Source organism: Protomyctophum bolini, assembly GCF_963924005.1.
Source record: "Protomyctophum bolini genome assembly, chromosome: 8".
NCBI lineage: Eukaryota > Metazoa > Chordata > Actinopteri > Myctophiformes > Myctophidae > Protomyctophum > Protomyctophum bolini.
The window spans coordinates 37,629,809-37,642,997 of NC_137869.1; the positions used below are offsets into that span (position 1 = coordinate 37,629,809).

The 13,189-nt window shown below is 44.0% G+C and overlaps 1 protein-coding gene across 2 annotated transcripts in view; it reads right to left on the reverse strand.

Annotated features, from left to right (window-relative positions):
- The window catches only part of LOC308319431 (epidermal growth factor receptor substrate 15-like 1), a 57,718-nt gene that overhangs the window by 44,067 nt on the left and 462 nt on the right, over positions 1-13,189 (reverse strand). Inside the window, exons 2-12 of one of the 2 annotated variants that reach the window (XM_080769508.1) lie at positions 10,720-10,809; positions 8,272-8,319; positions 7,094-7,189; positions 6,476-6,544; positions 5,144-5,230; positions 4,574-4,699; positions 3,971-4,030; positions 2,992-3,240; positions 2,534-2,691; positions 886-1,042; positions 649-711 (exon numbers count right to left, since the gene is read on the reverse strand). In XM_080769508.1, coding sequence (XP_080625634.1) covers positions 649-711; positions 886-1,042; positions 2,534-2,691; positions 2,992-3,240; positions 3,971-4,030; positions 4,574-4,699; positions 5,144-5,230; positions 6,476-6,544; positions 7,094-7,189; positions 8,272-8,319; positions 10,720-10,809 — 1,203 coding nt within the window. The remainder of the gene's footprint in view (positions 1-648; positions 712-885; positions 1,043-2,533; positions 2,692-2,991; positions 3,241-3,970; positions 4,031-4,573; positions 4,700-5,143; positions 5,231-6,475; positions 6,545-7,093; positions 7,190-8,271; positions 8,320-10,719; positions 10,810-13,189) is intronic. The other variant, XM_080769509.1, reaches the window with a different exon arrangement.

A 13,189-nucleotide genomic window follows, 5' to 3' on the forward strand; every position in this document is an offset into this window, starting at 1 on the left:
TTCTGTAGCTCCGAGATGAGGTCACACCCTGGGCCCCTCCCACCGCGGTTCAGAAACGGACCCTTTTCTGCACAATGAATCCAAAAAGTTTTAGCAACGTCCAAGAGAATCCAAGTTTAAACGGTTACACGAGCGTAACAGCGGTTGTTTAGTCAGCCACTGCCATGTTTATCAAGGAAGTCATGCGTGTGCGAGTGCATGTCGAGTGAACTGAAGTCAGTTGGACATTTTCGACCAGGGGAGGTGCCGGGGAGGCGCTAAAGCTTTTCAACTTCCTTGAAAAACATGCTAAACAACCGCTGTAACGCTCGTGTAACTGTTTAAACTTGGATTTTCTTGGCCGTTGCTAAGTTTGAATTAGTGTAAAACCTTTTTAGCCCTTCACTTTTTGCATTCATTGTGCAGAAAAGGGTAAGAAGCGTTCCTTGTGGAAACATGCGCCGTTTCTGAACCGCGGTGGGAGGGGCCCAGGGTGTGACCTCATCTCGGAGCTACAGAATGAGCGTTGGGAGAGGGCACATATGGGGCTAGACAGCAGGCAGCTGGAGGAGCTTGGTTACACTGCTTACACTCAAATCTGTCAAAAAGCTGCAAGAAGTAAAGAAGCAAAGAATGTCAAAGAAACAAGTGGAGGACGTGTTCGCTTACCCGCCTCATCTCAGACAGAGCGGCCATTTCTGATCCCACGGGAGTCATGTAGCCAGACAAACACTGGAAATGCAAGCACACGCAATTATGAGATAAATACAAAACAAATACGACCTACACGTGTAAGCATTCATTTCGATGTGTCTCAGTCAGGGGTGCCCACACTTTTTCGACTTGAGAGCTACTTTCAAAATGAGCGTGTGTACATGCATGCGTGTGCGTGCGTGCGTGACCCACCGGTACGGGAGTGCTTCTCTCTGAAGGGGGGATCATGTCGGCACTGAGGGCCTGCGGAGGGTCGACGCCTTTACTGACTTTCTGCTGGATGAAGTGCATGGCCAAGGCAAACTGCTCCCGCGTGAGCTTCCCTATCTGCCTGGTGTCTGACAGCGCCCTGCGGGTTGACACACACACACACACACACACACACACACACACACACACACACACACACAGCGACGGTCACAGCACTGACAGGTAATCTGGGGTCTGCCAGAGCCCTCACCCTGCGGGTTGACACACACACACACACACACACACACAGAGCCACACACAGTGACGGCCCCAGCGCTGTCAGGTAATCTGCACACGTGGCCTGTGGCTCAGTTCAGCTCGAGGCAATGGCTTCGTATTATTATGACCATCCATGCGCAAAACAGATGCACTCATGTCACGTTGCATAATACTAATGTTCCACTTAAGCCAAGCAGTCTAGGGATGGGTAATGTTATATAGTATGGGGTGATATTGATATGAATAAACCCGCATCTAGCCAGTGCCGTCTTATCGAATATGACATTGCAGCCAATTAGACATCCTGATAGTGATAATAGTTTGCCTGGTTGAACAATAAGGTGTTTGGCATTTGAGGCTACGTACGTGTGCTATTATGTTGTAATATATTTTTTGCACAAACTACAGGGGTTGTGGTGAATTATGAATAATAACAGTGAGCCAAATGATTACACAGAAATGCCCTCAAATGCCACGGAGGAGGCTCTGAATCCATAAGAGAAGATTGAATTCCCAGACATGGCTCAGTGTGCACTTAAAATATGCATTTTCTATTTCATCATTCAGCTCTAAACTTGTAAATTGGTGTTTAATTCAGTGTAAGGATTCATAGCAACCAATGATTACCACACACAAACATCATTTGACAAGCAATGTGTTTCATTATATTTGTGTTTAACCCATTCTGACCTGAGATCAGATTCATACGAGGTTTCCACTGGACACACACTGGTCCTGATGAACCCATTCTGACCTGAGATCAGATTCTAAAAATGTCAGTTGTTCTTCGATCTTTCAAAAATAGCAGACCTACAAGCTCGTAGCGCGCCACTCGGTGGCGCGCTATGAGCTTGTAGATCTGCTATTTTTCAACAGCTAAAGCATAACATGATGCTATAACACCAAAATGGGTTCCCGTTCAGAATGGGTTAAAGCAGCAAAAAGGTATGTGGACAGTTAAAGATGATGCAAGTCAGTTGTCCCTGCAACAATAAAAACACCTGATGGCTCAAAAGCAGTTACTGTAACCTAACGTACCCCGGGACGGAAAGGATTCTATGTTTGCAATTTGCAATTTTTATTTGCCTATGCTTTTGTAGCTGTGGCACTGACACATGCACAAAATCTTCCGATAGGCAGTCTCAGAACTTTCTTGCACTCAGCGATCACATATCCTGACTGTCTAAACTAGTTCAGAAAGAGCAGGGATTGGCCGCTCTTGTCGGTTGGCTTGCCTGTCCAAAATCAGTGAAAACCAGGTGCTGGTCACAGCTTAGTGGATTGTTTACTGACAACAATAACCCATGATGATGACTATGCCAGTTTGGGTGTCAGAATCAAGGGATAAGCGTCTGTGGAAATGATTCCCTACCATATATGTGCAAGGAGGTTCTGTGGAAGTCCAGAGTGCATGAAGATGTCCTTGACCTCCTGTCCGCTTACGAAACCGTCCAGGTCAGCGTCCGTTTTCAGGAATATGTCATCGTATCGCCCGCGTTCTGACACTGGGACCACCCAGTTGACTGAATGCTAAGAGAGAGAGAGACACAGAGACGTTATGGGACCACCATTCTGACACTGGGACCACCCAGTTGACTGAATGCTAAGAGAGAGAGAGAGACACAGAGCACAAAAGAAAGAGAATAGCTGACTCTGATGAAGACCGCATAGGTCGAAACGTTAGTCGTTTTTTGTATACTAGCACCTAATAAAAGGCTTGAAATGTCCATGCTGCTCCAGTGTCCTCTCCCATACAGAATAGCTGTATGGGAGAAAGACCACGCAACTATTGTGTTGTGTTTGTTGTTCATGCGTTTGTTGTTTAATCACCTGTGCAGACTTGAGCGAGTGTTTTGGCGAGAGGCTGCCAGTGCTGTTGAGGGAGTTCATGCTGCCGTGGGAGGGCGTGGAGCGCAGGGAGTCTTTGGGCGGCGGGGGGCTAGCGGGGAGGCCGGGCGCCGTGCCCGGCACCTGCACTGACCCCAGACTCTTCTTCCTCTTAGACGGAGGGATGAGGGAGGAGGGGAGGAGGGCAGGAACGGGTTCCTTTTCCAGAGCCCGGTAGACCAGGTGCATGGCCTGAGGGGGAGAGAGTCTCTAGTTAGTACAGCTAACGGTTTACTCTGCATGCATACCTAAAAAGGCATGTTCCGCATTCGTACTTCTCATACACGACACAGTGAAGAAATGAGTGACTTTAACCCATTCTGGGGGTGGGGAACCCCCTTTTGGTGTTTTAAGCATTATGTTATACTTTAGCATATCTACAAGCTCATAGCGCACTCGGTACGAGCTTGTAGATCTGCTATTTTTTCTTTATCGTAAAAAATGTGGCACGAATCTTTGAATATATCTTCTTTCAGAGCGAACATTTTTTAACTCAAATCTGCTTCTGGAAGGTCCCTGGAACAACACATTTTCAGATGGGGGTCAGAGGCCAATTATCATATATTTTTGGGCGTCCAAAAATGAAAATGTTTGAGAACGACATTCAGAAAACTGTTAGAAGGCATAATTTGTAGAATGGGCCTCAGGTCTAAACGGGTTAAATCAAACTGACACAGCCTAATTAAAACCCCACAGCTCTTCAGATCGTAGCCGCTGGAGAGGTTCAAATCCAAAATCCCTCATTGACATGCTGACACATGCTAATGGGAGCTCCTGCTATATTATATATATATATATTGCAACATACCCCACAGAAGCCTATGAATTAAATCACTTAGCATATTGCCGGCGGGGCTAAAGTGTCACACTGGTGTGAAAATTAAAAGCCAAAATGGCAAGGAATTCTTTACATTAAACTCACCACTGCAAACTCATCCCTGTCCAGGTGGCCATCTTTATCTATGTCACTGAGGTCCCAGACCTTCACAAGATAAGAAAATAACCGGTTCATTATTTACATCATTGTTAAATAAACAAAACATTATGTACATTATATGTACATTATGTAAGAGAGGACACGTAATTCCAAGTCAACAACCATCATAATTAGCCATTAATGTCTCACTTTGTAGTGAAAGTCATCATCAGGGCATTCTTCCGTTTAAAACCACTGTGCAACGTGGGCGGGAACCCCTTTTGGTGTTAGCATTATGTTATGCTTTAGCTATTGAAAAATAGCAGATCTACAAGCTCATAGTGCGCCACTCGGTGGCGCACTACGAGCTTGTAGGTCTGCTATTTTTGAAAAATCAAAGAACGACTGACATAGAAAAGAAAACTGTCAGAAAACTGTCAGGATGTAGAAGACATTTTTAGAATCTGATCTCAGGTCAAAATGGGTTAAGTTAAAAAATTAAATAAAAGGGTACATAGAAACTATCACTGTTTTCTAATATGTTTTCTCAAGCCTAATACAGAGACGAGGACAGAACAGTGGCCCACATTTTATGCAATTAACCAATACCTTTCCAAGGATGTCTAGAGGTAGCTTGGAGTTGATGAGCACTGGCTTGACCTTCTCTCCTGATAGCAGTCCGTTGACAGGGACCAGACTCTCAAATATCCCATCGAATTTACTCTTCTCTTCAGGCTACGAAGAACAACACCAAAAGGTAACAAGTTTAAGCGCTAATGTACTGTAATTGTGACAACGAGGATCCCTATGAACATGAATTATCACCAGCCTAGAGTGGCCTTTTGATTTTTATACACCAAAACTAACATTAACTAACTGAACACGGTAGAGGTTTTTGCTAATATTATGAACCTGTAGAGAAAATATTATTATATAATCTGAAGTGAAACAAATCTGAATATTGTGGTTGTGAAAGTAAAAAAGGCTTCAAATATACCAGCGATAAAATATGAAATATTGATATATTCAATGATCAGTGTTGGGAACGTTACTTTAAAAAAAGTAACTAGTTACAGTTACATCATTTCAAAAGTAACTTAGCTACTTTACTGATTACTTAAACCAAAAAGTAATGCGTTACTGTGAAAAGTAACTTTTTCGTTACTAAAAAAATCACACCCATGTGGGGGTCCCCGGAACTTCCAGACCCACAGGAACGCGCTCAGGATGCCAGCCCGGTTCCGGTGAGCCGCCCCGCATCCAAAACTGTCAAGAAATGACAGAGTTACCGTGTGGGGGTCCCCGGAACATCCAGACCCCCAGGAACACGCCCAGGGGGTCGGGCCTGTTCCGGCGAGCCGCCCTGCATCAGTATCTATCTGTCTCTCTCTCTCTCTCTCACTCACAAGTATGCACACTGTCACACACACACGCACGCACGCACGCACGCACGCACGCACGCACGCAGCCTCTTTCAGTGTCTGTCTGTCTGTCTGTCCCTCTCTCTCTCTCTCGCTCACTCGCTCACATGATTGTGCGCACGGGCGCACACGTCTCTCTCACACACACACACACACACACACGCACACGCAATCACACGCAATCACAGACGCGACCGACACAAACAAACACACGCACGCACGCACGCAGAAGTTGAATCCCGTCCCATTCGTGCCAGCAGGCAGAGCAGGGGAGGAGGTGGTCACGGTGGGATCATAATCTGCACTCAACAACTTACTTTGACTTTTCTTTGTGCTGGATTGGAGCAGCTCGCAGGGGAAGGAATTAAGGAATATATCCATTTGATATGGGCTCTGCCATGACAGTCAGACAGTAAACACAAACTCTGCGTGTCACCACACACACACACACACACACACACACTCCTCCTCCTCCCCCTTCTCTCCCGCACTGTCTCACACTGCAGGCAATCTGCATACAAGCAGACTGACAGTTCTTCTCATTCTCCCCCGAGACTACATGAAAAATAACGGAAGAATAACCGCATGACGCACCACGTAGTAACGGTAACAAAGTCACTGAAAAAATGTAGCGTTACAGCAACAGATACTGCCGAAAATAACGGCGCTACTGTAACGCGTTATTTACGCTACGTTACGTCCCAACACTGTCAATGATATAATTAATACATAAAAGGAATTAAGAGTTTATTCAAGTGTGTATCAAGCTCCATGGCGAAGTGTGGGGAACAAAAATACGTCCCAATCAGTATTTGCGAAGGGAAAAAAAAGGAAAGAGGGCCAACTGTAACCGGTCTTCGTCATATACCTGACGAAAACCTATTTGGGGTCAAAACGTTGTCATCCTAATAAAACCACCTCTGGGAGCTGCTAAACAGCGTGCGGACTGCATTCCTATTTCCAACTGTAACTGGTGACATGATCGAGATGTAATGGATTTGTTTACACACGTTAATTGGACAGCAGTCAGACCAGACCAGATTGAGTGGTATCCTCACTATCCTATACTTGAATGTACAGAATGACTCACCCGAACAGCCCAGTGTGGTTCACTGGGGGCAGAAGCTGTGCTGCTTAGAGAAGGGCTGCTGGTGTCCTTCTACAAAACAAAACAATCCAAACCAGTAAGTCGGTCAATCGACTACCATATCCCAAACATGGCTGTCAATTCAATGCATGAAAGGACAAGGGGGGAGGCATACTATGGTCCGACGGAGCATTGGTTGGAAGGAGCATTGATCCGATGGTGCGTTGGGGGTCGGGAGAGGGTTGGGGGTTAGGTTTAGGTGTGCTGCCCCGCGGGAGGTTAGGGTTAGGGAGAGGGTTTGAGGTAAGTTGTTCGTTCGAACCAATGCTCCGTCCGACCAAACACATGAACCCGGACAAGGGATGCATCTCCCTCCCCAAAGTGACTGGCCTTTGATTTAAAGGGCTGTCAATATCTGACAGCTGAAAATAAATGTTGTATGTGTACAGCATAAACTGAGGTATAAATGATTTTATTTCACATACAATACTGGAAGTACATTGTTAAGTGAAAGTCAGTCTTTCCTAGAAGGCAGTCTTATACCCGGGAAATATAGCAACATTATTTAATTTCACACAGCCAAATATTCTGGATTGGTCCGGAAGAATGAAGTATACTCACAAACTTGGGCGGAGGTATTGTGAGGTTGACACTGGAGAGACTGACTTCTTGTCCGCTTTGAGCGCATGCCACCAGCCTCAGAGCTACGTAAAACCCCTAGAAACAGAGCAAACACGTTCCCTCTCGCTCACACTTTGCACATATCAACAATTTAGGCAGACTCTAGCAGACTCTAGTCTAAGCTCTAATTCCAGAGCACAGAGTCACTCAAACTTTGTCGTGCACAATTTACAATTTAGTCATTAAGCAAACGCTCATACCCAGAGTGACTTACCATGTGCTGTTCTTACTGTAAATCGCTCTGGGTTGAGAGCGTCTGCAAAATGCCTAAATTCTAAATAGAGAGTATGCACATGCATGATTTTCCCATCAGGACACGCCCCCCTCATCTAGACTGAGTGGCAAAACATTGAGCAGCATGGTGGAGTGTTGGAGTTTGGAAGCGCTCGTTGGAAATCACTCAACCGTCCTGCGTACCACCTGTTTCTAAATGTTACATAATGCAGGAGGCAGCAAAATGTTGTGTTATTCAAAACAAGCACTTCCAAACTCCGACACTTAGAAAAAATAATCAAATGCAGGGCATTTCTTGACAGAAAGTAGCTCATAACGTTTCTATGGTGGATTTTTATGAAACAAAAACTTTGCAGATAGGAAGAGGATAATTCAAGCTTTTCGTACAGCTGCAATGGTGGCGAGTTTAACATTGTTTAATGCAATCAGACAGGATTTTTCTGTTTGGATGAATGGGCTGTCATGGCCATAAAGTAGTTTTTTGCCACTCAGTGGGCGTTCCCGCATAACTTCCAGGTACGATGATGTCATGCGCCTACTCTCTATTGTACTTACAAGCACGAGATCAGAGAAAGAATGAGCAGAGTAAGCATCAACAGACAGCACAGATAATAGTAACGTTAGAGTACAGAACTACGGTATGTACAATGTAGTGACTCAAGAACTAGGATACCAGGTAATGATCAAACCTAGCATCTGTTAGGTGCTACACTGCTACATGTAGGTTTGAACTACCACACTGATATATAGCAAAACAAAATGCATATATGCAAATAAACATACACAAGAAACCCAAATAACTACAGCCTAATGACTATTATGGAGTGCATCTTACAATGTTATCAAAAGGTATAGCAATGTATTAGCAACATTCTGATCTCTACCTGTTTGTCCAGGTAGCCTTTGCCGTCTGGGTCGGCCAAATCCCAGATCTGAAAAACAAACACACACACACACACACACACACACACACACACACACACAAAGAAGAAGAAGAAGAAAAAAGGCAATGACATCAGTAGAAGCTCTCATAGCAACTATAAGCTTAAGTCAAAGGTTCAGAACATGACTGGCTATACCTGGTGAAGAAACAAATAAACAGTGGAATCCAGGGTTTGCATGTCCATTTAAATATTTATGTTAAACCAGAAAATGATAGCTGCTTTTTACTCTACTTGCTTAAATAAGGTATGTTTTTAAACGCAAAGCAAGCAGCAGACCCAGCCAGCCTGGGCTACACATAGTCTATATATACACTATAGGGCTGTGAATCTTTGGGAGTTTGGGTGTCGATTTGATTTCAGATTCTTGGGGTCACAATTCGATTTCCAAATCGAGCAGAGTACGTTTAGTAAAAAGTTTAGAGTCTGACACTCGGTTACTTTTTCATGCTCAGTTACCAGAGCAATACATTGAAGTAAAAACAGCTGTAAAATAAATAAAACCCATAATGTATTACACAATGTATTGAACTCACTGACTTGTGTTAGTGCGACTGCGAGACTAGTAGAGACACACCCGGCTATGTGGGATTTGTAGAGCCAGTTGCAATCCCAAGTCTCAAGCCTGCACATTTGTTTGAGTGCACAGCACACATTACATCCCTGCATATAGACTACCGGTAGTTTACATTAATAATACAGAGACAAGGCAAGCAAAGCATGATGTAATCTTCTCCAGACGGACATGGTAAGAGATTGTGATCCTTTTGCTTTTATGTTTAAATTCCCCCGCGAGCTAGCGTGAGTGTGTGTGCGTGTGTGCTTGTGTATGTGTGTGTGTGTGTGTGTGTGTGTGTGTGTGTGTGTGTGTGTGTGTGTGTGTGTGTGTGTGTGTGTGTGTGTGTGTGTGTGTGTGTGTGTGCGTGCGTGCATGTGTGTGTGTGTGTGTGTGTGTGTGTGTGTGTGTGTGTGTGTGTGTGTGTGAATGGGAATTGATATTACTCCTTCGGTACTGGACCTACTTAGCTGAATAGCTGCACCATTTCCCTTTGGTCAATATTCATTAATTTACTGTACATGGACTTCACAAGCCCATTAATACCATCACTGACCATTACTGAAAGCAATGTTCTATTGTAAATTGACTGAAGTGTGTGGGTAGAATCTCGCGTCTAGATTCTAAGTGGGGACCAAGTATATTGTCCGAACACCACAGGCACATTCTTCTCACTTAGTCCTGATTAGTGCAACTAGTTTGGCAAGCCTCAATCAACACGGCATGGTATAATCATAGTAAATGCGACCTGCTGTCGCAGTTAAGCCCATTATATGGAGACAGCTGATGTCATCAATATACAGTATACAGAGTTCATTCCATGTTGATCTGACCTCCATGCCAAAGCACCAGCGCTCGCCCAGCAGTCTACTGCCAACGAGGCGGATGCGTGCCTCGCCCTTTAGGGCGAGGTCGCTTCTCGCTCTCAGGCATCTTACTGGTAAACATACTTAAGTAGGCCTGTGTCGTGTGTATTTGCTTTATTATAATTTGTCGTGGTTATAAATTATTATTGAGTACCTTACATATCTACCTATAATTTTAGAGATGTCGTTCTGTATGTCTTTGTGTCTGTAGCAATGTCGCTGCTCCTCACTGGCTGCTCACTGGCTCTGAACATGCACACAGGCATTGACCATTAACTTATGGAGGTCTTGACGAGGCCCTTTTTTCAATTTAACAAATTTAACGCTGTGTATTAGCGCCATCGCCGTTTAACTCTACCACCATGCAGCATGTTAGCATGTTACAAGGGCGTGTGACTTGCAACCTTAGAGTATATATTAATAGAGACAGCACCCGGAGGAAACCCTGAGGCGAAATGGACATAGTGGCCGAATTTGTCATTGCAGCTCGAGCCAGCGCTGGTCCGTTGACTATCATTGCGCACGTTCATGTTATTGGGCCCATGACACGTGAACGAATGTTTCATACGTGAACGCGCACAATGATAGTCACCGGCCAGCGCGTTCATGTTATTGGGGCAATCCATCCCAGAATGCACTCTGTTCCTACCCGGAAGGAGGAGTGAAATCGCCTCATGCGCTTTTGAGCAACTTAATGCAAGTGGACGGGAGGAGAAATCCGGTGCCGTCTCTATTAATATATACTCTAAGCTTGCAACGATGGGTTGCATGAACGTGCGTGTGTGAGAGAGAGAGAGAGAGAGAGAGAGAGAGAGAGAGAGAGAGAGAGAGAGAGAGAGACGTCTGTGAGTCAGAGGAATACATGCCTAATAATAATATTAATTTTGTGCCCATCCCCAACTTCCCAAGCTCCACAGTTATAGACACTTTATAGACACGGGATGCATAGCAAGTTTATATAGTACTCACCTTTCCCAATGTGATGTCAGGGAGGCCGGATTTCTTTAAAAACAAGGCAGCTTCTGTCGGCCCTACTCTCCCTGTATTCCCAGGGTCCACCTTAGGACACACACACACACACACACACACACACACACACACACACACACACACACACACACACACACACACACACACACACACACACACACAATCACAGTCCAAACTATACTGTGATATCTGCATCAACTGATTATTTTTCATGAACTGAAACTCTCCTCTGAAAACAAGTTATGGCTTATAGGATAGGAATAATGTAAGGTTAATATATATACCGGTACCTCATTTGGAAATGTGCTGGCTTACTTTTAGAATAGAGGGTATGCGTGTCACAGCGTGTGACATCATCATCATCCCCATAAGTTATGCGGGAACGCCTACTTACTGAGCAGGCCTTTCTGATAGCAGGCCATACATGCAAACAGAAAAGTCCTTCCTATCTGATTGCATTAAACGACGTTGAACGAAAACGACGTCAAACTCACTTTGTCACTCGATTTGCCACTCACTTTTATGCATCACTCCATCTATACTAGCTCTGGTCCATAGCGTTAACCCATTCTGACCTGAGATCAGATTCATACGAGGTTTCCACTGGACACACACTGGTCTGATTAACCCATTCTGACCTGAGATCAGATTCTAAAAATGTCAGTCGTTCTTCGAATTTTTCAAAAATAGCAGACCTACAAGCTCGTATCGCGCCACTCGGTGGCGCGATATGAGCTTGTAGATCTGCTATTTTTCAATAGCTAAAGCATAACATGATGCCAACACCAAAATGGGTGCCCGGTCAGAATGGGTTAAGGACTTAACGCAGGGGTGGGCAACTGGCAGCCCGGGGGGCCACACCTTCACTTAATGCGGCCTGCATGTTAATATCAGAATACTGATATCGTATTGATTTCAGCTGGTACAATTCCAAACCCGCTTTAATTACATCATGACAAGTATTAAATGACTATACTTAATGACTAGTATTAAAATGTTAGTCTTTTTGTGTCCAATGTAGTTATGTTAACAGTTCATAATGTTAACATGACTATAACTAAATGCATTTGAAATTCAATAAAAAGGTTACTTTTCAGGATTCCAATTTAAAAATAGCAAAAAATGCAGGTTTTCAATTTTTCAATAAATAGCTTTTGAGCTTGTAGAAGCATCCGCCTCGTTGGCAGCAGACCGCTGGGCGAATGCTGGTGCTTTGGCATGGAGGTCAGATCAACATGGAATGAATTCTGTACTGTATATTGATGACATATTTTTAGCTACGACAGTAATATGCAGCTGTGGCCCTCTGGAGTGAGTGTGGAAATATATTGGCCCTCGCCATGCATGGTCAAAGTTGCCCACCCCTGACTTAACGCTATGGACCAGAGCTATAGCCTCGTTGGGCCAGTGATCTTACCTGTCTGTAAAGGCTTTCATAGACAGGGTTCCCACTTGACAACAACTATAGGGGAGAGAGGGGATGTTATATATATGAGGTTATGCCATACATCTTGACCCACAACTCCCCTAGCACAGATAATTCTGATTACCTGTCAACCTCCATATAGATGGAAGAGGTTTATTTGATTTAATACATGTTGTCCGCACCTTTTTCTTTTTAAAGTGATACAAGTGGACACATTTCCCAGCTAGAGAGGGGCAGAATTAACTTAGGCTGGTAGTACTCAACATTCAAGTCCTGTGCATGAAAGCATCAAGTCAAATCAACTTGACACTCAAATCATTCAACTTGTATTTCCTTGAATCACACAGCAAGACATTCAAGATTTTAGATAGATAAGTTTATAGATGCATAATAAATAAAAATAGCATCCATCCCAACTTAGGAGTATCTGCTTCCAATCCATATGGCACCTTATTGCTTGTGGTGTGTAGCCTAATGAAATCAACACGGGGCTGCGCTGCATAATATGCTTGCCAAACTAAGAATAGCCTCGTCAATAATAAGGTAACCTTAGAGAAACGTCCATAGCAGAAGCAGATACCATGTTATATACAGTACAGTAGTTACTATAATGTACATCCATGATCCTTTGCCAGTCCCGCATACTGTACTGTCTGTATAGGCTACTTGCCGAATGGGACAGGCCAACTCAGTCAAATCATCACAACAGCATGACCATTATTCGCACAAGCATACATTTAGTTTCGGGGATGATGTGTACAGGCTGACGGATATAAAAATATAAAATAAATTACACACAAAAGGCACGTTATTATTACAGCCTTTTATGGCTTATACCACTCATCTCCATCCTGCATCCGTATACATGCAGGAGCAGCTAACGTTAGCTATCCAGCACGTCGTAACATAACATAACATTCACTCGTACTAGACTAGTGGCTCAGGATTATTGGTGAAAATATGTGGCTATAAAACAATGTGCTTAAACTGTTATAATTATATAATAAGTATGTGGTCTGGGGA